The sequence below is a fragment of the Cervus canadensis genome, chromosome 33, assembly GCF_019320065.1.
Source record: "Cervus canadensis isolate Bull #8, Minnesota chromosome 33, ASM1932006v1, whole genome shotgun sequence".
NCBI lineage: Eukaryota > Metazoa > Chordata > Mammalia > Artiodactyla > Cervidae > Cervus > Cervus canadensis.
In genome coordinates, this window is record NC_057418.1 from 30,994,561 (window position 1) to 31,017,738 (window position 23,178).

The 23,178-nt window shown below is 43.0% G+C and overlaps 1 protein-coding gene and 1 pseudogene across 1 annotated transcript in view; one reads left to right on the forward strand and one right to left on the reverse strand.

Annotated features, from left to right (window-relative positions):
* Positions 1 to 82: 82 nt before the first annotated feature.
* The window catches only part of SLC22A2 (solute carrier family 22 member 2), a 32,797-nt gene continuing 9,701 nt past the window's right edge, over positions 83 to 23,178 (reverse strand). The window contains exons 4-11 of the mRNA XM_043457360.1: positions 20,298 to 20,466; positions 18,020 to 18,134; positions 16,349 to 16,455; positions 13,692 to 13,906; positions 12,782 to 12,890; positions 11,757 to 11,869; positions 7,803 to 7,902; positions 83 to 1,746 (exon numbers count right to left, since the gene is read on the reverse strand). Coding sequence (XP_043313295.1) covers positions 1,680 to 1,746; positions 7,803 to 7,902; positions 11,757 to 11,869; positions 12,782 to 12,890; positions 13,692 to 13,906; positions 16,349 to 16,455; positions 18,020 to 18,134; positions 20,298 to 20,466 — 995 coding nt within the window. The 3' untranslated portion in view covers positions 83 to 1,679. The remainder of the gene's footprint in view (positions 1,747 to 7,802; positions 7,903 to 11,756; positions 11,870 to 12,781; positions 12,891 to 13,691; positions 13,907 to 16,348; positions 16,456 to 18,019; positions 18,135 to 20,297; positions 20,467 to 23,178) is intronic.
* On the forward strand, positions 21,520 to 21,981 carry LOC122434158 (annotated as a pseudogene).

The window sequence follows — 23,178 nt, forward strand, 5'->3', positions numbered from 1 at the left end:
GGGATAAATACCCAGGCATGCAATTGCTGAGCGATATTGAAAGAACATGTTTAGTTTTTAAAGAAACCATCAAACTATTTCACAGTTAATCATTTATTTTTTAAAACAGCACGAGCATGCCATAGATCTGCACATGAAAACATAAAAATGCAAGAATTGCAGAAAAAGTAGAATCTTTCTAATTGTTCCTTGTACACTGCCCAGTCCCATTCCTCTTCCCCCTAGATCATTGGTTAGATGTACATCTTATTATTTCTACATCCTTATTCCAAAACTCATCTTAGCCCTTCATCATGAAGGTCTTTATATGGAGTAGCTATATATCATTTTCACTCTTTGTTAACTGATGAGTTGATATACCATAGTTTATTTAAGCATTCTTCACATATAAGGACTTTGGTTATTTCCAATTTTTTCTCTCATCAACAAATGATGCAATGAATACCTCTGAGATGAATCTGTATACGCTTTAGTGTTTCTCAAAATAGATACCTAGTGGTGAAATTGTTGGGTCCAGATGTGCGCATTTCTAATATGTGCATGGACATGCCAAACTGCTTTCTAAAGACTAAACCAATCAACTCATCCATGCCAGCAATGCATGAAAGTTTTTTCATATCCTCATCCATACTTGATACTTTCAATTTTATTTTTTTATTAATTTTATTAATTAATCTGAAGAGTGAAAAATATTTCATTATTATTTCCCTAACCATGAGGATATACATCTTTATACATATATATATATAAAACCTAACAATTTTTAAAGCTATTTCTATAAATAACTTTGTATTCTTTTTTTTTTTGTTAACTTTGTATTCTTGAACCATTTTTTCCCTATGGTCTGTCTAGAGGATTATCATTCTTTATTGATTTTTAGTAGCTTTTTATTTCTTTTGGATACTAACCTTTTAATATTTTATATGTGGAAAATATTTCCCCAAATCTATCACTCATTCATTAAATTTACTTTTGGGGTGTGTTAAACAGCTAGCCTCATTTAATTTAGCCTTGTTTTGTGTAGTCACATTAATCAATCAATCATTCACTTCATGTCTCTTGGATTATGCTTTTGCCTAAGAAGTCCTCCTTATTTCAAATTATGGAAATATACTCATATTTTTTCTCATGTTGTTGTTCTGCTAACTGTTGGAGCTGATGCTAGATGTTCCAGCCAGCACATTAAATCTAGAACCTTGTGTCAGAGCACTCATATCAGTAAATCTTACCTGACTCATTATTATGTTTCATCTTCCTGGGCCTTGTCTCTTTACGATTCATTGCTAAACTTGTAGCCAGATTTCTGCTGATTTAAATTACAAAGTCTTGACATTCTTTTTATGTGTAAGCTATTTCTTTCCTCGACAGACTTTTTGCTTCTCCCTTGAGATATTCTAGAATCTACTCTGGAAATATCTGGTCCAGAGGAGTGCTGGCATCTACTCTTAAGGTACCTATGTAAGAATGGTCATTGGAAGTGTTCAAACAAGGGACGACTGCAGGACCTCATCCTAGAGGCAGTTTTCACACAGCAATACAACAGACTCCATTTGGTTATAGATCAAGGTTACTAGTGTCCAAACAGAAGTAAGGTTACATGTATAGGCTTTGTGATGAGAGCAGAAATCTCTGATTCTTGCCTTGTTTTTGTCAAAGCAAACGAGAGCAGCTCTCTCTTCTTAATTCAGTGGAGTGTCTAGTTTCTTGACTTCAATGTAAATCATCTTGTCTTTGTTTTTTCCTGACCTGCAATAAATAATAAAACAAAAAAGGAGAGAGGAGAGAGAGATTATGAGGAGCTGAAAACCAAGATAAAGTGGATAATAGAAAGATGGAGCAACCAATGAGTATAAGCTTTGTCCAGGATCAGTCTTGACAAGTGTTTCTTGCGGTGGTGCGCAAAAAGAAAATGGACAGAGCATCGTGAGCACCTAATGTGGATGGAGTTATTCCTAAAATGCTCTCCTAGGGGTGGGACTGGCCCACATTCTTTATTTAAGGTGTTTCCCTCCTTTCTGTAGTAGAGAACATGGTAAACAACTAAATTTAATTTTCTATCACTTAAAAGTGATGAATGCAAAATATAGACACTGTTATCATCTGTTCTGCAAATAGGACTTGAGAAAACCATTTTTACCAAAGATTATTGACTTTTCAGTAAAAGTAAGGAGCAAATAAAAATTAATTATTGTTTTGTAAAACAGCTGTGAAAACTTCTATGAATAGTCTCGGTGGTTATTGAACATTTGCTAAGAGCCAGGCACTTTACAGGCATTATTTGCCCACCAGGCTCCTCTGTCTTTGTGATTTCTTAGGTAAGAATACTGGAATGAGTTACCATTTCCTTCTCCAAGGGATCTTCCTGACCCAGGGATCAAACCCACATCTCCTGTGTTGCACGTAGGCTTTTTACCTGCTGCGCCATCAGGGAAGTCCCATTTAATCATTACAAAAATTCAATGAGTAGGAACTCTTGTTCCACTGACAGATGAAAAATTGAGCCCTAGTGGAGTGAAGATAACATGATAGGAAATATGAGGACCCATAACCCAGCAGGACCTTATGAAGCCTTTCCAGAATAGACACCCACCCATGACCTCCACCTGCCTTTGTCTACGGAAAAACTTTAGTCAAAGAATAAATTTAATCAGAGAAGTGAGAAAATGCAGAAAAAAAGAAAAACAGCCAAGCAAGACAAAATAATACTTTAACCATTAAAGTCAAGGACCTTTAGTTCCTCTTCAAGGGCTATAGATAATATTCTGAGCCATGTCCTTTGAGCTGTTTTGCAGATACTGAAACCCCACCAGATGGAAGAAACTACCTATGCTCCCCATTAACTCTAGATCCCAGACTGGTTGGAACCAAAAGGTTGATGATGCTGACTCCCAAGTACCTCACCACCAACCAGTCAGAAGAATGTCCATGAGATGGTCACACACTCCATAACCCCCTTCCCTCACCTTGTTTTATAAACCTTTTCTTGAAAATCTTCAGGAAGGTTGGGTCTTTTTAAGTACTAGCTGCCCTGGACTCTTTGCTTGGCATCTGCAAAAAAGCTATTCTTTTCTACTTTACCCCAAAACTCTGTCTCTGAGACTCAATTCAGAGTCAGTGCCCAGAGGCTGGGTTCTGGCATCAGACCTGGCCTGTTCCTCACCATCACATGTTACTGCCTTGTTGACACTGGGATTGGCCGGGGCAAACCTAGGGGTATGTCACATAGGGATGCTGTAGAAGGAGCTCTGCGTTTATTTCACAAATATTTGGCGAGCATCTGCTCTTTGTGTGTGGGGACTATGCTTAGCTCTAGGGACAGGACCATAAATGATGTACAATTTCTGTCCTCCAGGGGAGGCACTCGTGTGCATAGGAAGACGCACTGGACAAGGTCTATGGGGGTTGGTTGATCAAGATCAAGGATCTCAAACTCAAGGGTCCACCCTCACCAGATGGAAAATAGAAGTGTCCTAGGCACCAAGGGTAGGGAAGGAGGGCCTGTGGCTGGCTCCCGCAGGCATGCCCTTCAAAGAGCTGAGCTGTCAACCCTCAGCTCCTCCAAACTGTCAACAGGAAGAAACTGCCTGCTCGGTGTTACCCAAGTCTCTGATTAAAAAAAAAAAAAAAAAACAGATTCTGGAAATTCATTTTATGTGGAATTTCTCACTTAAAAAATTACGTGGGCCAGGCAAGGCTCTTGAGACCCCGGTGTCCCATGAACTGCTAGTGCATGACCTCTGGCTGAATTCAAAGCCTCTTCCAAGTTCTAGGAAAAGCCTCAGACCTCCGTGATTCTTCTGCTGTGATCTTTGCCCAAGTACTGAATATTTGAAATGTGAAGGGTTTGTAGCATGGGTACAATTCAGTTCAGTTCATGGCATCAATGGGCCGAAAATGGACTATGGATAAAATGAACAGTTATAGCTAAGCATATCACATAAACAGATTCATGGGGGAGTGTGTCATATATGTTTCTCTGGATGTAGATTTTTTAAAAAATGGTTTTATGTATTTATTTTTGATTGCACTGGGTCTTTGTTGCTGTTCCTGGGCTTTCTCTGCTTGCGGCCAGCGATGGCGGCTCTCTAGTCGGGGCTTCTCACTGAGGCGGCTTCTCCTGTTGTGGAGCAGAGGCTCTAGGCCCGTGGGCTTCAGCAGTTGCTCCCTGCAGCCTTTGGGGGTTGTGGTTTCCTGGCTCTCGGGCTTGGGGGCTTCAGGAGTTGTGGTACCTGGGCTCCGTAGTTGCGGCTCGTTGGCCCTAGAGTGTGCATCGTTAGTAGTTGCGGCCCACAGCCTTAGTTGCTCTGTGGCACGTGGAATCCTCCTGGGCCAGGGATCGAACCTGTGTCCCCTGCATTGGCAGGCGGATTCTTATCCAGTGTACCAACCAAAAGGGAAGTCCCTATTTTTGATTTTTTAAGGTTTTTAAAATAGAATTTTATGTGTTCAGAAAGTGCAAAAAGTATGCACTGAAGAGTCTCCCTCCCACTTATCTCCCATAGCCATCTAATTCCATAGACAATCAATGTTATGCATGTGCTTCCAGAGATAAAGTAAATTGTATATATAATTTATATATATGTTTAATATATATTTAAGTTTCACATACATGTATCTTGCTCTTTGTTCACAAATGATTATATGTCTTTCTAGGTTTTGCTTTTTTCCCCCATTAATAATACATCTGGAAAAAAAAATACATCTGGGAGAGTTTCCTTATCAGTGCATATCAAGCTGCCTCATTCTTTCTAATGACTATGCAGTATTTTACTGAATGACACGCCATAATTTACCTAACTGGTCTCCCAATGGATTGGCATTTATGCTGCTCTCACTCTTTTGATACATAAAAATTGCTTTAATGAATAATCCTGTACATACACCATTTTACACACATAAATTTCTACAAGGATGGAATTGCTGTATACAAAGGTACACAATTTTATTACTATTGTCATATTGCCCATCAGAAAGGTTTTAAGGACTCTGCCTGTCTCTCCACACCTTTTACCAACACAGTACAGTTGATCCTTGAACAATGCAAGTTTGAACTGCATGTGTCCACTTACATGTGGACTTTTTTCAATAAAAAATTTGAAATCTTTTTGGCAATTTGTGACAATTTGAAAAGGTCTCAGATGAAACATGTAGCCTAGAAATTTTGAAAAAACTGAGAAAAAGTTAAGTCCATCATGAATGCATAAAGTATATGTAGGCACTAGTCTTGGCTTCCCCGGTGGCTCAGTAGTAAAGAATCTACCTGCAGGGCAGGAGATCCAGGAGACAGTGGCTCGATCCCTAGGCCGGGAAGATGCCCTGGAGGAGGGCATGGCAACCCACACCAATATTCCTGCCTGGAGAATCCCATGGACAGAGGAGTCTGGAGAGAGACAGTCCATGGGGTTGCAAGGAGTCAGACATGACTGAGCACGCATGCATGCACAGACTCTGTCCCCACGTAGGCATAAGGTGAGTGATATTTAATACAAAATGAATAATGTATTCATTTTCTTATTGTTTTATAATTTTGCTGTCAAAGAATTACATTATCTTACATTATGCCTCTCTGGATCATAGTGGAGAACCTGCCTATCATCATAGGTAAGTGGTTTTTTTAAAAAATGTAACAAGCATTTCTGATACTGTATTATGAGTATGGCTGTCATGTATGGCACAAAAATTTCATGTCAATCCATTCATTCATGTATGAGCTAGGCTGCCCTGAGCAGTGGAGAGCAATAGCATCAGTCAGCGACAGTTCAGCTTAGTCCAGTTCAGTCGCTCCATTGTATCCAACTCTTTGTGACCCCGTGGACTGCAGCATGCCAGGCCTCCCCGTCCATCACCAACTCCCAGAGTTTACTCTAACTCATGTCCATCGAGTCAGTTACAGTAGGCAACCATAAAGCAATCATATAGATATATTATCTATATATAGTATAGGTACTTCTTCAGTATCAAGCCCATGAATCACTCTATCTGTAAATAAACTTGGATTTCTGTTTTACATGATCTTTTCATTTTTGATGTCACTTGTTATGAATCCATGTAAAATCTACTGTGTTTTCCTTTTCATTTTATCTATTTGGTTTTGGCCCTGCTGGGTCTTCACTGCTGCGCGGGCGTTTCTCTAGTTTTGGCGAGCAGGGACTACTCCTCACTGTGGTGCGCGGGCTTCTCACTGCGGTGACTTCTCTCGTTGGGGAGCACGGGCTCTAGTGCGTGCAGGCTTCAGTATTTGAGGCCCGAGCCTCAGCAGCTGTGGTCCCCAGGCTCTAGGGCACAGGCTCACAGTTGTGGCGCGTGGGCTTGGTTGCCCTGTGGCCTCTGGGATCTTCCCGGATCAGGCATTGAACCCATGCTTCCTGCCTTGGCAGGGCAATTTTTTTTTTACCACTGAGCCACCAGAGAAGCCCCACAGTGTTTTGTATCATATAAGAAAATGTTCATGTAGGTGCTGAGAGGTGATGTGTCTTAGAAACAGGTGATGTAAATTTATAAACTTACAGTTTTGATAAACAAGGTGTGTGCATGCTAACTGGCTTCAGTCGTATCTGACTCTGTGTGACCCTGTGGACTGTAGCCCGCCAGGCTCCTCTGTCCATGGGATTCTCCAGGCAAGAATATCGGAGTGGGTTGCTATGCCCTCCTCCAGGGGATCTTCCGGACCCGGGGATTGAACCTGCATCTCTTATGTCTCCTGCATTGGCAGGCAGGTTCTTTACCACTAGTGCCACCTGAGAAGCCTGAAAAACACGGTGGAGTACTGTAAACGTATTTTATTTTCCTTATGGTTTTCTTAACAACATCTTCTTTTCTGTAGATTACTGTAGGAACACAGTATACGATACATACAACATACAAAATATGTCTGAACTGCCCTATGTTATTCATAAGCTTCTGATTATTAGCGGTTGGGGCTTCCCTTGTAGCTAAGTCAGTAAAGAATCTGCAGTGCAGGGAACCTGGGTTCGATCCCTGGGTCGGGAAGATCCTTTGGAGAAGGAAATGGCAACCCACTCCAGTATTCTTGCCTGGAAAATCTCATGGACAGAAGAGCCTGGTGGGCTGCAGTCCATGGGGTCGCAAAGAGTCAGGCACCACTGGGCGACTAACATTTATTAGCAGTTAAGTTTTGGGGGAATTGAAAGTTATACGTGGATTTTGATTGCATAGGGGCTTGACACCTGCCACTCCTGTGCTGTTCATGGGTCCATTGGTTGTTTACAAGCAGTTTGATCTTTGACAATCCCAGTGGATAATAGTGCAGGGTAACTTTGCAATTCTCTTACCATGAAGGAGATTGGGCATACTAATATATTTTGGAGCTGTTTTTTTTTTCTTTTCACTAAATTATGTATTCAAGTCCTTTGTCCATTTTTTTCCACTGAGTGATTTTTCTTATGAATTTGTTCGTACTATTTATACATTGGGAAAATTAGCCCTTTATGGAGGAGTAAACATTTTCTCTAAGTTTGCTTATCTTTTTTTAGCTTATGGAAGTTTTTCAACACAGTTTTAAATTTTTATGAGGGCAAACTTTTTTTCCTAATGGGTCCTGGATATTTTTGGTCAAATTTTAAAAGTCTCCCTCACTGTGAAAGGGTTAAGATCTTCTCCTATAATATCTTCATTCTCTTTTACTGTTTCTTGGTTGGTACATTTTAATCTTTGATTTCATTTGAATTGATCTCAGTGTACAGTGTGAGGGATAGATTCAACCTAATCTTTCTTTCCAGCCAGCTACAGAGTTTCCCCCAAACATGTATGGAATGGTTCATGAAGAAATCTCAACTCCCTACCTCTGCATGTTCTCAACTTCTTCAATGGTCTCAGGCAAAGTCTTCCCTTTGGTTTCTGGGAGCAACAACACCAGTCCTCCAGCAATCAGGCCGACCACAGCTGAAAACCAAACAGACAAAGATCACATTCCGGGTTGATGCATGCCCCTTCTGTAATTAGAGCTCCCCTTGTTTCTTAAAAAAAAAATTTTTTTTTATGATTTCCTATACTTACAGATTCCTTTGCCATCTCAGACTGCCCTGTTCCCCATCATAAATATTTTGTCCGTTCCAAACGCCGCTGAATTACAATTCCTTATAGGGAAATGAAATACTTCTCATTTTGAGTCAAAGTTATTCTAGGCTAGAGGACATTGCCATGATATTAAGATACTTTAGAGTTAGAAAATAACTCTGAAAAAAAAAACAATGCTAAGAAAAGAAAGAATATAGCCCTGCCAATATAAAGCACTTAGTAATGAAAATGAGTTAGAAACTTGGATCATCACCAGCAAACAAAAGTAATGAATCACTTATTACTTCACAACAGCATTAAATGGTATAGCCAGGCCTTTTATTTTATTTTTATTTATTGTTGCTTTTTATTTTTTATTTTACTGTAGTATAGTTGATCTACAGTGTTGTGTTAATTTCAGGCATACAGCAAAGTGATTCATATATATATATTCTTTTTAATATATATAGCTTTTTAAATGTATACATTTATACATAGTCTTTTTATGTGTATATATAGTATATGTATATATGTATGTATTTTTATGTATATATATCTATATATAGACTTTAAATGTATATAGATGTATATATATGTGTGTATATACATAAAAAGACCATATATATCTATATATATATACTTAAATATACATAAAAAGACTATATATACACACAAAAACATATATATACAAAAAATTTATATATACATGCATACACACGCACACACACACACACATACACACATGCTGTGCTGGGCTTAGTCACTCAGTCATGTCCAGCTCTTTGTGACCCATGGACTGTAGCCTACCAGGCTCTTCTGTCCATGGGATTCTCCAGGCAAGAATCCTAGAGTGGGTTGCCATTCCCTCCTCCAGGGGATTTTCCCAAACCAGTGGTTGAACCCAGGTCTCCCACACTGCAGGCCGATTCTTTACCATCTGAGCCACTGGGGAAGCCCAAGAATACTGGTGTGGGTAGCCTATCCCTTCTCCAGGGGTTCTTCCCGACCCAGGAATCGAACCAGGGTACATCTTTATATATTTTCTATCATAGAATGCAAGAAGTAGGATGTGGGTTCTTTACTAGTTTGGGGTTTCAAAAAAATGCCTGCTGGACTCCATTTTCTGCACCCTTAAAATGGAAATAGAAATACAGGCCTGCAGTGTGCAGTGGTCAGGGCTCCGACTGGAGCTCTGGGCACCTGGGTGCCATGCTGACAGCCCACGTGCTGACACCGTGAGCCCTGGTCTCAGAGCCCCGAGAGGTTCTAAGGTCTCCCGATGCTCCAGACACCCCTGCAGAATGTGGGGTGATGTCTCCACCTCAAAATGCTTGTTATGAGGCTGAAACGAGTTCATATTCATTAGGTGCTTAGAAAAGTGCCTGGTCCGTGGCATGAATTTTTCCAATGTACTCATGTGTTGGTTTTCAGGCTTCTAGATGACCATTTGTGGTTATTACTACAGCACAATTTGCACACCATGATTGTGTGAAAAGAGAGAGAAAACTGTAAAACTGCTAGTTTTGCTTCCTGCTAGCTATTAAAGGCTGGTGAGAGAAGGAAACTACCAGCAATATAAAATCAGGAATTGTCTTCTTCCCAGGAGGCTCTAGTGGTAAAGAACCTGCCTACCAATGCAGGAGACACAGGAGACGTGGGTTCGATCCCCGGGTCAGGAAGATGCCCTGGAGAAAGGAATGGCTACCCACTCCAGTATTCTCGCCTGGAGAATCCCCGTGGACAGAGCAGCCTGGCGGGCTGTAGTTCATGGGGTCACAAACAGTTGGACACGATTGAGCCACCAACACTTTGGTTACTTCAAATTTGAAATGCAGTTAAAATCCTTTATCTTGTTGATGGACTGGCAGGGCCCAGCAGAGGGTCTAGGTCTGGGGAGTTCCTCTGGGTCTGGACTTCGCATTTTTGTTGTTGCTGTTAAAAGGTACTAAGAAAAATAAAATAGATACTGAGAAGTATCTATTTTCTACCCAGAAATATCCCGCAGACCCGTGGACCACTCACTGCCAACCTAGGGGAGTGGCCGAGGTTGGAGTGTAAGGAAGAGACTAGAGTGTGTGATGGCGCTTCCCAAGATGGAAAAGGGGGTTCTGGGGTCGGGCCCCTCGGCTAGTGCTGGGGGAGGAAGGAGTCTGGGCCCGGGGCTCCCAGCCAGGCCAGCCACCTGCCTACCTCGGGATAGAGACCTCATGTTCTCTCAACTCGGCCATCTTGTTGTTAAGGTGGAACATGGAAACATTTGTCAGGTCTCTTTGGAGGGTGAATCCTCTCAGTGCTTTGGAGTTTTTGCTGATAGATCTACAGCAGTGGAAACTTCTGCCCTCACAAGTCCTTCGAGCAGAAGGAATGGGCAGAGACACGTGTGTGACAACACGCAGGATTGGGGGAGAGCCATTTGCTGTCCCCCTAGTGGCTCAGACAGTAAAGTGCCTGCCTACAATGCGGGAGGCCCAGGTTCAAATACCTGGGTCGGGAAGATGTCCTGGAGAAGGAAATGGCAACCGGCTCCAGTACTCTTGCCTGGAAAATCCCATGGAGAGAGGAGCCTGGTGGGCTACAGTCCATGGGGTTGCAGAGTTGGACACGACTGAGCGCCTTCACTTTGCTGTCATCTGAGAGGGTCTTTCCCTTCCTCCCCCAGACTGAGTCTGGTATGCCCATGGGGAAATCGTTCCATTTCTGTCAAATTAAAACAAAGACTCAGAAGGAGTCTTAAAGAAGACAGGAGTGGGTGCATGGAGACCCCGGGGCTGACACATTGAGAGGGTGAGGTTACTTGTGTGGATCTGGAGCCGGGGCTGCTGGGATGCCCAGAAGGAGGGCACCTGTCCATCTGTCTGCCGCTGGGGGAAGAGGCAGTGCATACGGAGTGAATGGAACCTCCCAGGACCCCAGCCCCTCTCACAGTCTGCAGACTTAGGGTTCAGGATGTGGTGATGATTGGTTAATCCCTCCCCTTCTCTCCTGCGGCTGGTCTGGGAGGGGTGGACTCAGCACCCATACATCGTTCAGGGTCGGCGGGCAGGACCGTGCCCCTGATCCTTCAATGTAGGCACTGAGGAACCTGAGGACGGGGTGCCATCACCCCCACAGGTGTTCCTGTCATGCTAACGCATTTTCTTTCTTTTTTAAAAAAAATCTATTTATTTGGCTGCGCTGGGCCTTCATTGCAGCATGCAGGGTCTTAGAGTTGCAGCATGTGGGATCTAGTTCCTTGATCAGGGATCGAACCTGGGCCCCCTGTATTCGGAGCACGGAGTCTTAACCACTGGACTGCCAGGGAAGTCTGCATTTTCTCCATCTTGGTCTATTTCTGCTGGGTGTTGAAATTGCCCTTGGCAAAATTTTAACTGCTTCTTTTGAAGTAATGAAGTAAAAAGAGTTTGTACTTTCCAGTGTCTGGGCCTAGAGGAGATAGAAAGAATGAGTCCCTAGACAGAGAGGCAGATATCAGTGAGGGGAGAGGGTCTTCTTCAAGGAAACCCCCACCTCACTCGCCCTGGACTTCGCGTCTCTACGGGCGTGAGTCCTCATGGGTTCCCAGACTTGAGTGTTAGCGGCTGCTAACGTTGTTAGTAACACTAGTGTTGCCACACTAAGAGTAGCCCCAATTACTAGTCACGTTTAGTAGTTACTTGCAAGGACAGCACTTGTTTGGAGGTAGAAACATGGAGACCCCTAAAAGACAGGTTTTCCTTCGGACATCTCTGGGGATTTCTTACCGAAAACCGCCAGGGGGAGCTCATGCCAGATGTCAGTGAGCCTGTAGACCAGGAAGGGTGTGAGGATGCCCCCGATGTCACACATGGAGGAGCAGACGAGCACCCCGAGGTTCCTGAAACGCAGAACACGGAGGTTTCCTTCTGCTTTTCCCAGGACCGTAGTTATCTCCCACCCCCGCCTTAAACACCTCCCCCAATCATTGAAATGTGTGTGAGCCGAAAGTCTTCACCGTACCATCGATGCATGGAAATGATACATAATTCCATTCATGTTCTGTTGTGCTTGTTTTATATTAACTTTCTGGAAGATGTTTAACTGGGGGCGGGGGCAATTTTCAACCTTTACTTTCATTACCGCCTGCCCCTGCCCTGCTCTGCCATCCTGGGGGGCCTGTTCTCCCTCCTGTGGCCGTTCGGTCCTCCCTCTTGACGCAGTGGTGCCTGTTCTCACCACGTGGTTCCTGGGTTTTACCCCAGCCTGGGAGTGTGAGGTGTGACCTGCCTACTGCCTTGAAATGGCCCCATCCTCTCAAAAAGGAAGGTGCCTTCCCTAGAGATACCAAATGCAGGAAGTCAGAAAGAGAAAGACAAAGACCATATGACGTCGCATATATGTGAAATCTAAAATATGACACAAATGAACTTATTTACGAAACGGAAACAGACTTGTGGTTGCGAAGGAGGATGGGAAGGCGTGAGAGGCTTGGATTGGGAGTTCGAGGTTAGCAGAGGCAAACTGTTCTATGGATCAACCACAGGGTCCTATGGGATGGCACAGGGAACTAGATTCAATATCCTGTGATAAATCATAATGGAGAAGAATATGTAAAAGCATGTACATCTGTTTGTATAACTGAATTATTTTGCTGTACAGTAGAAATCAACACGCCACTGTAAATCAACTGTACATCCATAAAATAAATTTCTTAAAAAAGGTGAGTTGTCCTCTGTTGGCACCTGTGGTTGTTCTCACCCGTAAACAAATGTCCCAGCCGCCCTCCTCATGCTGAGGGAGACATACGTACCTGATGAATGTGGGGTACAGCTCCGCGTTGACCAGGCAAACCATCTCATAGGCCACCGTAATCCCCATCCTACCCAGGCAAGCAGCCGTAACTCTTAGCCAGAATAGATCTGAGGGGGAAACACACGGCTGACACGTGCTGCGCAGGCTCCCGGGTCCCCAAACGGAGCTCGGGGGCGGAGGGGAGGGGCAAGGAGACAGTGCATCCCCCCAGAAGGGGACAAGGGTGCACCGTTGGTGCTTCTGCAGGCTCGGGACAGTTCTGCAAAATCCCCCATGTCTGCTTGTGTTAGCCTCACGGTTCTAACACACTCCTCACTTTAGACCTCAGTTGTTAATGACACCAGAATGACATCGGCTTCCAAAGTTTCACAAACTTTCATCTACAGAGGTCACCTAGAAGAAATAGCCTGCTCTCTGTGCTGGCCCAGCTGGATGGCTTGAGGCATGGGTCCTCCTAGCCTCTCTTATTGTATTACGTCAGAGAACTGACTCTTTGCGACTCCATGGACTGTAGCCTATCAGGCTCCTCCATCCATAGGATTTTCCAGGCAAGAGTACTGGAGTGGGTTGCCCTGTCCTTCTCCAGGGGAGCTGCCCAACCCAGGGATTGAACCCAGGTCTCCTGTATCACAGGCAGACACTTTACTGTCTGAGCTACCGGGAAGCCCAACTCAGAGAACCAGAGGATGTGATTATATCACATCAGGTCATCACCGGGTGCCATGGCTTTTACAGGCAGAGTTGCCATATGCGTTCACTCAGGAAAGTCCCAGATATTTCATCATTCTTTCCAAATCGACTTCCAAGCTGAATAATATGGTCTTCCTATCAGAGGGCTGTGCTTCCGCCCACCCCCCCATCTTCTCAGGGCCTTGGCAGACAAGACCCCAGCTTGGCAGGGCACTTACCCTCAGGGATAAAGACCGAGGCTAGACAGGCTGCCCCCGCCACCATATTTGATATGGCCCATGGATAACGGCGACCTATGCGGTCAATGGTGAGGATGATGATGAAGGCAGCTGGGAACTCAACCAGGGCAGAGTAGAAGAAGTCCAGGTAGATGTTGCTCCCGGCAAGGCCCATGTGCATGATGAGGCCCTGGTAGAGAACGGAGCTCGTGAACCTACGCAAAGAGGAGAGCTCAGATCAAGACAAGCACCATGAGCAAGTGACCAAAAGGTTGACTGTAGGACACCTTTCTTTGTCATCTTATTACTGCTTTTCCCTCCATCCCATTGCTTTTACACCATCTGACCCATTATGGTGGCGGACTGTAACCTCAGAATCTGGAAAGGGAAAGAATTAGGCTAATAATCCCTGGCCAAATTGAAAGGTGAGGAGAAATGTCTTACTGGCGGGATTTATTTAGTAGAACTGTTTCAGGTTATTCAGTTCAGTTCAGTCGCTCAGCTGTGTCCGACTCTTTGTGACCCCATGAATTGCAGCACTCCAGGCCTCCCTGTCCATCACCAACTCCTGGAGTTTACTCAAACTCATGTCCATTGAGTTGGTGATGCCATCCAGCCATCTCATCCTCTGTCGTCCCCTTCTCCTCCTGCCCACAATCCCTCCTAGCATCAGGGTCTTTTCCAATGAGTCAACTGTTTGCATGAGGTGGCCAAAGCATTGGAGTTTCAGCTTCAGCATCAGTCTTTCCAATGAACACCCAGGACTGATCTCCTTTAGGATGGACTGGTTGGATCTCCTTGCAGTCCAAGGGACTCTCAAGAGTCTTCTCCAACACCACAGTTCAAAAGCATCAATTTTTCGACGCTCAGCTTTCTTCACAGTCCAACTCTCACATCCATACATGACCACTGGAAAAACCATAGCCTTGACTAGATGGACCTTTGTTGGCAAAGTAATGTCTCTGCTTTTCAATATGCTATCTAGGTTATTAGTGGTTGTTAATCTTTTCTCTTTCTGGAATTCTAATGACTATTTAATCCAAACATTAGGAACACAGGAGGCCAAACGGGAACCAAATTCCCAAATGGATACAGCCCCACTTTTGATTATTTATCTTCTGATATGATACAGAAAACATTTTAAAAATTAATTAATTTTTTAAACTGGAGTATAGTTGATTTACAATGTTGCACCAGTCTCTGCTGTAAGCAAATTAGCTCAGTTATATACACATATGCTTTCTTTTTTTACATTCTTTTCCATTATGGTTGATCACAGGGTAAGGAATCTAGTTCCCTGCGCTATATGGTAGGTCCCTGTTGTTTATCCATTCACAAACAAGACTTAGATGATGCTTCTGGTTTTGTTGACTGAAAGTCTTCAATGTCTGCAATGGAAAATATGAGGATAATGAAGCCAGATGGCCCCAATGCATTTTGCATGCAGTATTGTGAAGGTTGCTAAATTAAGTCCTGGTGAGCTTTGCTTTTGTCAGTGACTGTGGATATTCTTTTATTTTCTAGCTGTCCCGTGTGGCATGCGGGACATTCAGGATCTTAGTTCCCCGACCAGGGATCGATCCCATGCTCCCTGCAGTGGGAGCACGGGCCACCAGGGACGTCCCCTTCTGTCAGTGACTGTGAAGCGCCATTTGGCTGCTGTGTATCATCCCAGCGACGCCGCTCAGTGAAGGGAAAGCGTGCTGCCCTGGTGCGGAGCCCAGGAGCCTGCAGGCAGTGAGGATGGTCAGACTTGCTGCTGGATGTGGGTCAGTGGTTATCTCTGTTGGGTAGTCTTGTTTGAGAAGTTTATTTATTTACATTTTCTCCAGGAGGAAAAGAAAAGGCCTTGCAGGAGAGATCTACACTCATATCAATTAATCTATGCAACAAGGACCTACTGCATAGCACAGGGGACTCTGTCAATATCTAGTCACAACCTGTAAGGGCTTCCTTGGTGACTCAGATGGTAAAGAATCTGCCAGTGCAGGAGCCTCAGGTTCAACCCCTGGGTCAGGAAGATCCCCTGGAGAAGGGAATGGCGGCCCACTTCAGTATTCTTGCCTGGAGATTTCCATGGACAGAGGAGCCTGGCAGGCTGCAGTCCATGGGATCACAAAGAGTCAGACACAACTGAGCGACTAACACTTGTACAACTTCTACAAGAGAATTTGAAGCATATATACATATATGTATATATATGACTCAATCATTGTGCTGTACATCTGAAACTACATGTTGTAAATCAACTATACTTCAATTAAAAAAAATCTGTACCAATAGTCTCAGTTTGGCATCAGAATCACTTGGAAAATTTTAAACGTACTGGCTCCTCGTTCCTTGCCTTGACAATTAAATCCATGTCTTTGTGGGAGAGGAGTCTGGCCTTGGTATTTTATAAACTCCCAGGTGATTCTTAAGGTAAAGCCAAGGTTGAGAATGTGTGGTCTATGTGTTGGGTCTGTAAGCTGATTTCAACATCTGCCTGACAAAAATGATTTCTAGACAACATACTATAAATGAGCCCACTTGCAATCCACCATTGATGCTGACTGGACCTAAGCTATGTTTTGAAGGCACTCTTGGTCCCTCCCTCTATGTGGATGATGGAGATTAAAAGAATTTGGAGAGGTTTTAAAGTGGAAAATGATCCTTACCAGTTGTACATCAAGATCAAAGTGTGTTTCCTTATCTGAGGGGTTCTGACCAAGTCAAGAAATGAAGGATTCAACTTCTCACCAGCTTCCTCATCGGGTCTGAGGCTCTGAGAATAGAAACAATAGCAACAGTTTTATATATTTCATGGCGGGGCCCCAGGGTCACCCAGGGAACATAATACCTTAGACTTGCTGAATGCTTTTCATGTGCTCAGAGCTAGCTAAGCCCTTCATACACATTAACTTGTCCAGTCAATATAACCACCCTACAAGTTAGATTCTATGTTTTTCACTGCATTTCACAGAAGGGGAAACTGGGTTACAGAGAAGCGAGGTAACTCATGCTTATATATTAAGGGATGCTGTTGGTAAAGTGTGGTGGGGTAAAACTGAGGTCCTCCAGTGACCCTGAGGGCTGAGGGCATTGATACACCCTCTCTGCACACCCAGACCCGAGTGCAGCCCCATAGGAGACTGCTCTGGGACCTTGGCATTCAGACTAGCATTGGCATCACCTGGGGCTTGTTAGAATGAAAGGTCTCTGGGGACTTCTCTGGTGGTCCAGTGGCTAAGACTTCAGTGCAGGGGGCCTGGGTTCGATCCCCGGTCAGGGAACCAGGTTCTGCATGCCAAATCTCATATGCTCCAATGAAGAGCGAAGATCCTGCATGTCTCAACTAAGACCTGGTGAAGCCAAATAAATAAATAAAATAAAATATTAAAATAATAAAGAGTGAAAAATCTCTGGCCCCAGCCCAGCCGGAGGGAAATGCATGTTCACAGGTTCCTCTGGTGACCCTGTGTGCAGAATTGAGAAGCCCACTCTAGAAGGACACAGTCAATGCTGGACGGACAAGTTGGTGTTGGAAGAGGCCTCCAGGGAAGCAGCAATGACCGGACTTAGCGTCCTCACATGAACTCTGACCGTGGGGGAGACACGTGTGCTTTATCCCTTGGCCAGTTTCCAAGAGGATCTGAATTCTAAGAATCAGTGCTATGCCAGTTCATGTAGAAAAAAAAAATAGTTACTCTAACCACCCAGAGAAGAAGTGAAGAAAAAAGGCCTCTGAGTCCCTCACTGTGAATGTCAGGTCAATCTCAGATTTGACCTGATTTGTCAGGTCAAATTTGTACAGGTCACCCATCTTAGAGCCTCATCAGAAATGACTTGCTATTATTTCAATAAAATTCCTAGTAAGCTTGATTTTCTCTTTACCAGGTCCTCTCAGGTGAAAAGTTTTAAATGAAAGGTAATGAGGTCTACTAAAGGTAAAACGCTAAGTGCATTTCCATGGACACTGATTTGTTCTATTCGAGAAGGCAGGGGGGTGCTTAAAATATTTGGGGATAATTTTTGTATCTAAAATTTTAAAAATTCTAAGAAATTATTTGTGTTTGAAGATTCTTCCCTCTGTACTGGGGCTGAGGGCCAACACAGTCAAGAGATGAACAAGATAGAAGCTCCTCCTTTGACTTTCAAATGACTTTTGGCTTCCTTTGATGTTTTCCATCTGCTTAAAATTTTCTACTGGGAATCACAAATCTTAGTACAACAAAAATATCCTGCTGTGTATGGGAGGTGGGCCCCTTCTGCGGCTCCCCATGGAGACAGCGCATGGTTTTTCCTCCTTTTCACAGTTCCCTGCTTTGCTACCTCAGCCGCTGGCTCACCTGAAGAGATCCAGGCAAGGGTTTTCCATTTTTCTTGGCAATATGCTTAATGATCTTCATGGCTTTAGCATTTTTGTTCTGGGAGATCAGCCATCGAGGAGACTCGGGCACACACCTGGGGTACAGAAAAAGTGTCATCAGTGCTGTTAAGTAGAGGGGAACATCCTACTTGGCCCCCCACCCGTTCAGTGGTCACAAGCCAATTTCTGGGAGAGACCTTACATAGCGAGGTTTGGTTGTATCTACAGAGGAAGTAAAAGTGTGTGGAGACCACACAGTAAAGGAAACCATTAACAAAATGAACAGACAGTCTACTGAACGGGAGAGAATACTTGCTAGCTATATATTGAATAAGGGGTTGATATCCAAAATATATCAAGAGCTCATTCAACCTGATAGCAAAAATCCAAGCAATTTGATTTAAAAATGAGCAGAGTGGGACTTCCCTGATGGCCCCAGGGGTTAAGAATCCACCTGCTAATGCAGGAGACGCAGGTTTGATCCCTGGTCTGGGAAGATTTCAGATGCCGTGGAGCAAGTAAGCCCATGCACCATAACGACTGAAGCTGCTCTCTAGAGCCCGTGCTCTGCAACAAGAGAAGCCACCTCTGTGATGAGAAGCCCATGTATGACAACTAGAGAGTAGCTTCCACTCGCTGCAACTAGAGAAAGCCCACTCACAGCCTCAAAGATGCGGCACAGCCAAATCTTCTTTTAATTTTAAAAATAAATAAAAATGAACAGAGCATTGGAATAGACACTTTTCCAAAGAAGATATACAGATGGCCACTAAGGACATGAAAAGATGCTCAACATCACTAATCACCAGGGAAAAGCAAATCAAAACCACAGTTGAGATATCATCTCAACCTGTCAGAGTGACTGTTATCAAAAAGGCAAGAAACAGCAAGTACTAGCGAGGATATGGAGAAAAGGGAACCCTGATGAACTTTGGTGGGGATGTACATTGGTACAGCCACCATGGATAGTGGTATGGAGATTCCTTTTAAAAAATTAGAAATAGAACTAGTGTATTATCCAGAAATCCAAATTCTGAATATTTATTGAAGAAAACAAAACAGCCCAAACACCTGTTTTGTAATCTTCATCTTGAGTGCTCTTTTGAAAACGCAGTTCTATTGTGGGGCTTGTGGAATTGTAAGAAAACTAAATTTGACTCCATTGAGCAAAAGTGGCAAAAAGTGCTTCAGAGATGGACAGAACTTGGATAATAGGTGGGCCTTTCCTGTCATGCTAAAGCATTAGGTCTTTATTCTGAGGAGAATAAGACTATTGAAAAATATTTAAGCCAAAGAGTAATGAGCTAGACCTGGATTTTTCCAATGCAATGTGAAGCATGGACTAGAGGATGGGAAAGCTGATGCCAAAGAGACCAGTTATGAATCTGTCCAGAAATCCAGGCAATAAATAATGAGTTCCTAATGAGAACAGGGGAAAAAAAAAAGGGCGTGGATTCAGAGATAAAAAGGGAGTAGAAAGGATATAGGGAAGCAGCTAAGAATCATCCTCAGAATTTTACTGGCTTTTGGAGGAGAAACAGGCTTCCTGGGAAGGGTTTGGATGTTAAATCTTTAGAAAAGTCACCTATAGGAACAACAGGTAGCTATGTCCAGGAACTAAATAAGTGGGTTTTTGCAAAGGAGATTTGGTTGATAATCCAGCACCCTTTTTGACTTATTTCAGGTAACCTCACATTAGGAGTTTTTGAGAGTTTCTTCTATTTCCATGTTTCCCTTGGGCAGGAATGACTGACATTTCACTTGCTCTGGTAACTCTGATTGATTGGTATGGTCTGACTGGGGTGCCACATTGGCCTAATCTGGGATTAAAAACTGCTGTGATTGATTGGGGATGTCTGCTTCGGACCTGGCAAGGCAAGAGGTGATAAAAGCATCACCCTTCACCTTCTCTGTCTTGGAGTCTCTTCTAAGGAGAGGCAGAGTAAGAACAGTAGTGTTGTCAGTCTCTTCGAAGGGTATTACGGCCACTACAAGCTAATTTTTAAAACCACATAAATAATGTGAAAATGTGAGATCCAAGTCATAAAGCTCTTGGTTCAAAGTGAAAGAACATTTGATTTCCAGAGAGGGAGACAGGTGGAAGCTTGTCATTTTCAGCCCTGAAACAGGGACCTGGGTTTCCCGAGAAATAGAAGAGTGAAGGACATCTCAAGCTGGAAGGATGGTGTGCACTGGGGAAGACAGCCTTTTTAGCTAAATGTTTCAGTTTATTTCCTTTTTGTCCCACTTGGACTTACCAGTAATAGAGCAAGAAGCAGAAGTTGGGCAGAGTCACGGTGAACTGAAGCCACCTCCAGTGTGGAAGCGCATAGGCCACCCCAGCAAGCACAAGGAGTCCAACTGTGAAGGCCACTTGGTAGAAAATCCCCACTGTCCTCCGGTAGTTCAGCCCGACAAATTCTGTAACTGCAGAGAGAACCCAAAGGGTCAGCACCAGTCAGTATGACAGTAAGCTGGTGATCCAACGATAGGACAACTAGGATGCCAACCTCGAAAATGTGGTCCAAGCTCTAGAATTTTCTATACAGCTCTTAGAAAATTTTTAAATGTCCTTTGGGACCTATTCTGTTATTATTATTGCTGTTGCATTAGTGTAAAATCTCATAATCCCACATTACATGGAGTAAGCATTGAATTTAGAGCATAGATGACTTTCACGTAAATGAATAGCTCAGTATAATAGCTCATGTCCTCTTACATGAGTTAAACATTTTCTTGGCCATCCTGTTAATGTGTGCAAATGGCTTGAAAACCTAAGGGGTGGGTTTCCAGGTTGACTGAAGTGAGCTAGTACTGGCTGGCAAAAACTAAATTTTTAGGAACTTTGCAAGCTGATTTTTAACCCATTGGTATCTTAAAATCAGTCATGGTGTGAGTATTCACAACTTAGAAATTGGAAAACACTATGAATCAGGTTTTTTATTCTCCAAGAGCTGGTTTAAAGGCATAACACTGCACGTGGTATAATTATTCTTATCCCATGCCATACACCATGACAGATGTATGAAGTCCATGGTACATGGACTTAGGAAATAGTCATTTTTATATCACAAACATTCTAGAATTGACATGCCAGACATTCCACGAACCACGGAGTTTTGCTTTAAATGTTTGGTTTATCGTGTTAAAGATTTCAACTATTTGTAAACCAAATAGAAATGTTCTCTGAAATTATTTCTATGAAGTGCTGTGAACTATCCAAAAGTACTTACAAAGAGAGATGAAATTGTGTACATACTTAATAAATAGAAACAGCTGTCTTTCAAAGTGGTTGGGGTCATGGATGAGGTCTTGGGGTAGCAAGCAGAAAAGTAGAAAAAGGGCACATGGCAAGTGAACCATGAAGACACTGGAGGGATTGGAGGAGAAATTACTGAGAGGAAGCTGAAATTTGAATTCAAATGCTACGTATTGGGGTCCGAGGCTTCGCGGTCAACGGCTTATTTGCGGGCCCTGCCGCAGCCGACCCGGCTCTTCGGTGGAGAGACGATGGTGGGCCGGAACAGCGCCATCGCCACCGGCGTGTGCGGGGCCCTTTTCATCGGTTACTGCATTTATTTCGACCGCAAGAGACGGAGTGACCCCAACTTCAAGAACAGGCTGCGAGAACGAAGAAAGAAACAAAAGCTTGCCAAGGAGAGAGCTGGTCTTTCCAAGATCTTAAAGATGCTGAAGCCGTTCAGAAATTCTTTCTAGAAGAAATACAGCTTGGTGAAGAATTACTAGCTCAAGGTGAATATGAGAAGGGTGTGGACCATCTGACAAATGCAATTGCTGTGTGTGGACAGCCACAGCAGTTACTGCAAGTGTTGCAACAAACTCTTCCACCACCAGTGTTCCAGATGCTTCTGACTAAGCTCCCAACAATTAGTCAGAGAATTGTAAGTGCTCCAGAGCTTGGCTGAAGATGATGTGGAATAAGAAACAAATATTAACATAATGATATCAATTAAAACATATTTTTAAAATCTTAACTCGGAAGATGATCGACTCTGGAGGAGTAAGGGCAGATGAGCTTGTTATGGACTGTCCTCCACAGTGAAGTCTACCAAAGTTAATTTTTACTTTGTGTAGATCCATTTGTCTGTTTTATTTATTTTTCCCAGTGAAAAGTGTATTTTGATAGAGAGCTTTTCATTTTATAAATACACTATGAATTACTGAAATATGCATTTTATTCCTAAAATGTGTAATTAGAATGTACATATAACATCCCATTACTTACATTAAAAATACCCAGTGCTCAGTTTTGAAAGATAGGCCCAAAAAAGTGTAGAAGAAAACTGAAGAATATACTTTTTTTGCTCTACATCAGAAAGTTGGCTGGAAACTTGTGTTGATCAAAACTGAGCATTAAAATAAGAGATTATTTCTTTCCATTTAATCTCTTAAATATGTGTAATGTGCTGCTATGCTATAATAACAACTTCACCCCCACCCTTGAAATGTTTTCTTTAAATCAGTGGGTTTGATGTGTTCTGGATATTTATCTCGTTGTATTTTAGATACATGTAGTTGCAGATAGCACCAGGAATTAGACGTCTGTACATTCTTAATCTGGCTGAGTAAGCTTTACCAGTTAATGTCTGCCCACTTGCCTTATATATAAACTGAGGAAATGGGTCTGCTAATTCAGCTTCTAATTCCTTTGGTTCTGTGCAGCATTTTCAAATCCTTCTTTCTGAGGGAAATACCTGTTTGGGCCGCCAGCCCTTGCATTTTTTTATACTCTGAATTTTGCATGCTTGCCTGACTTAGTATTTCTGAATTGGTTTTTTAAAAGGTATAACGTGCTGATTTTCACTGAAATCATGGTTCTGTCACTACTTTTGTAAGTTAACCTGAAACGTAACCTTCACGGTAACTGGGACGATATGCTTGTAAAAGTGTTTGTTCCCTTTTGCTTTTCTCCTCAGTGTACCTCCTTAATCCCCTACCAGCCCTTATCTTGTATGAGAATAAGGTGTAACTTTGTGGCTGAAGACTTGAATGAAGATAATGGGAACTTTTATTCTCTAAATAGTGACATATTATCTGCAGCCACAGATTGAATATCAGACCTAAGAATAAAGATCCTTGGTACTTAAAAAAAAAAAAAAAATGCTACGTATTTCTATG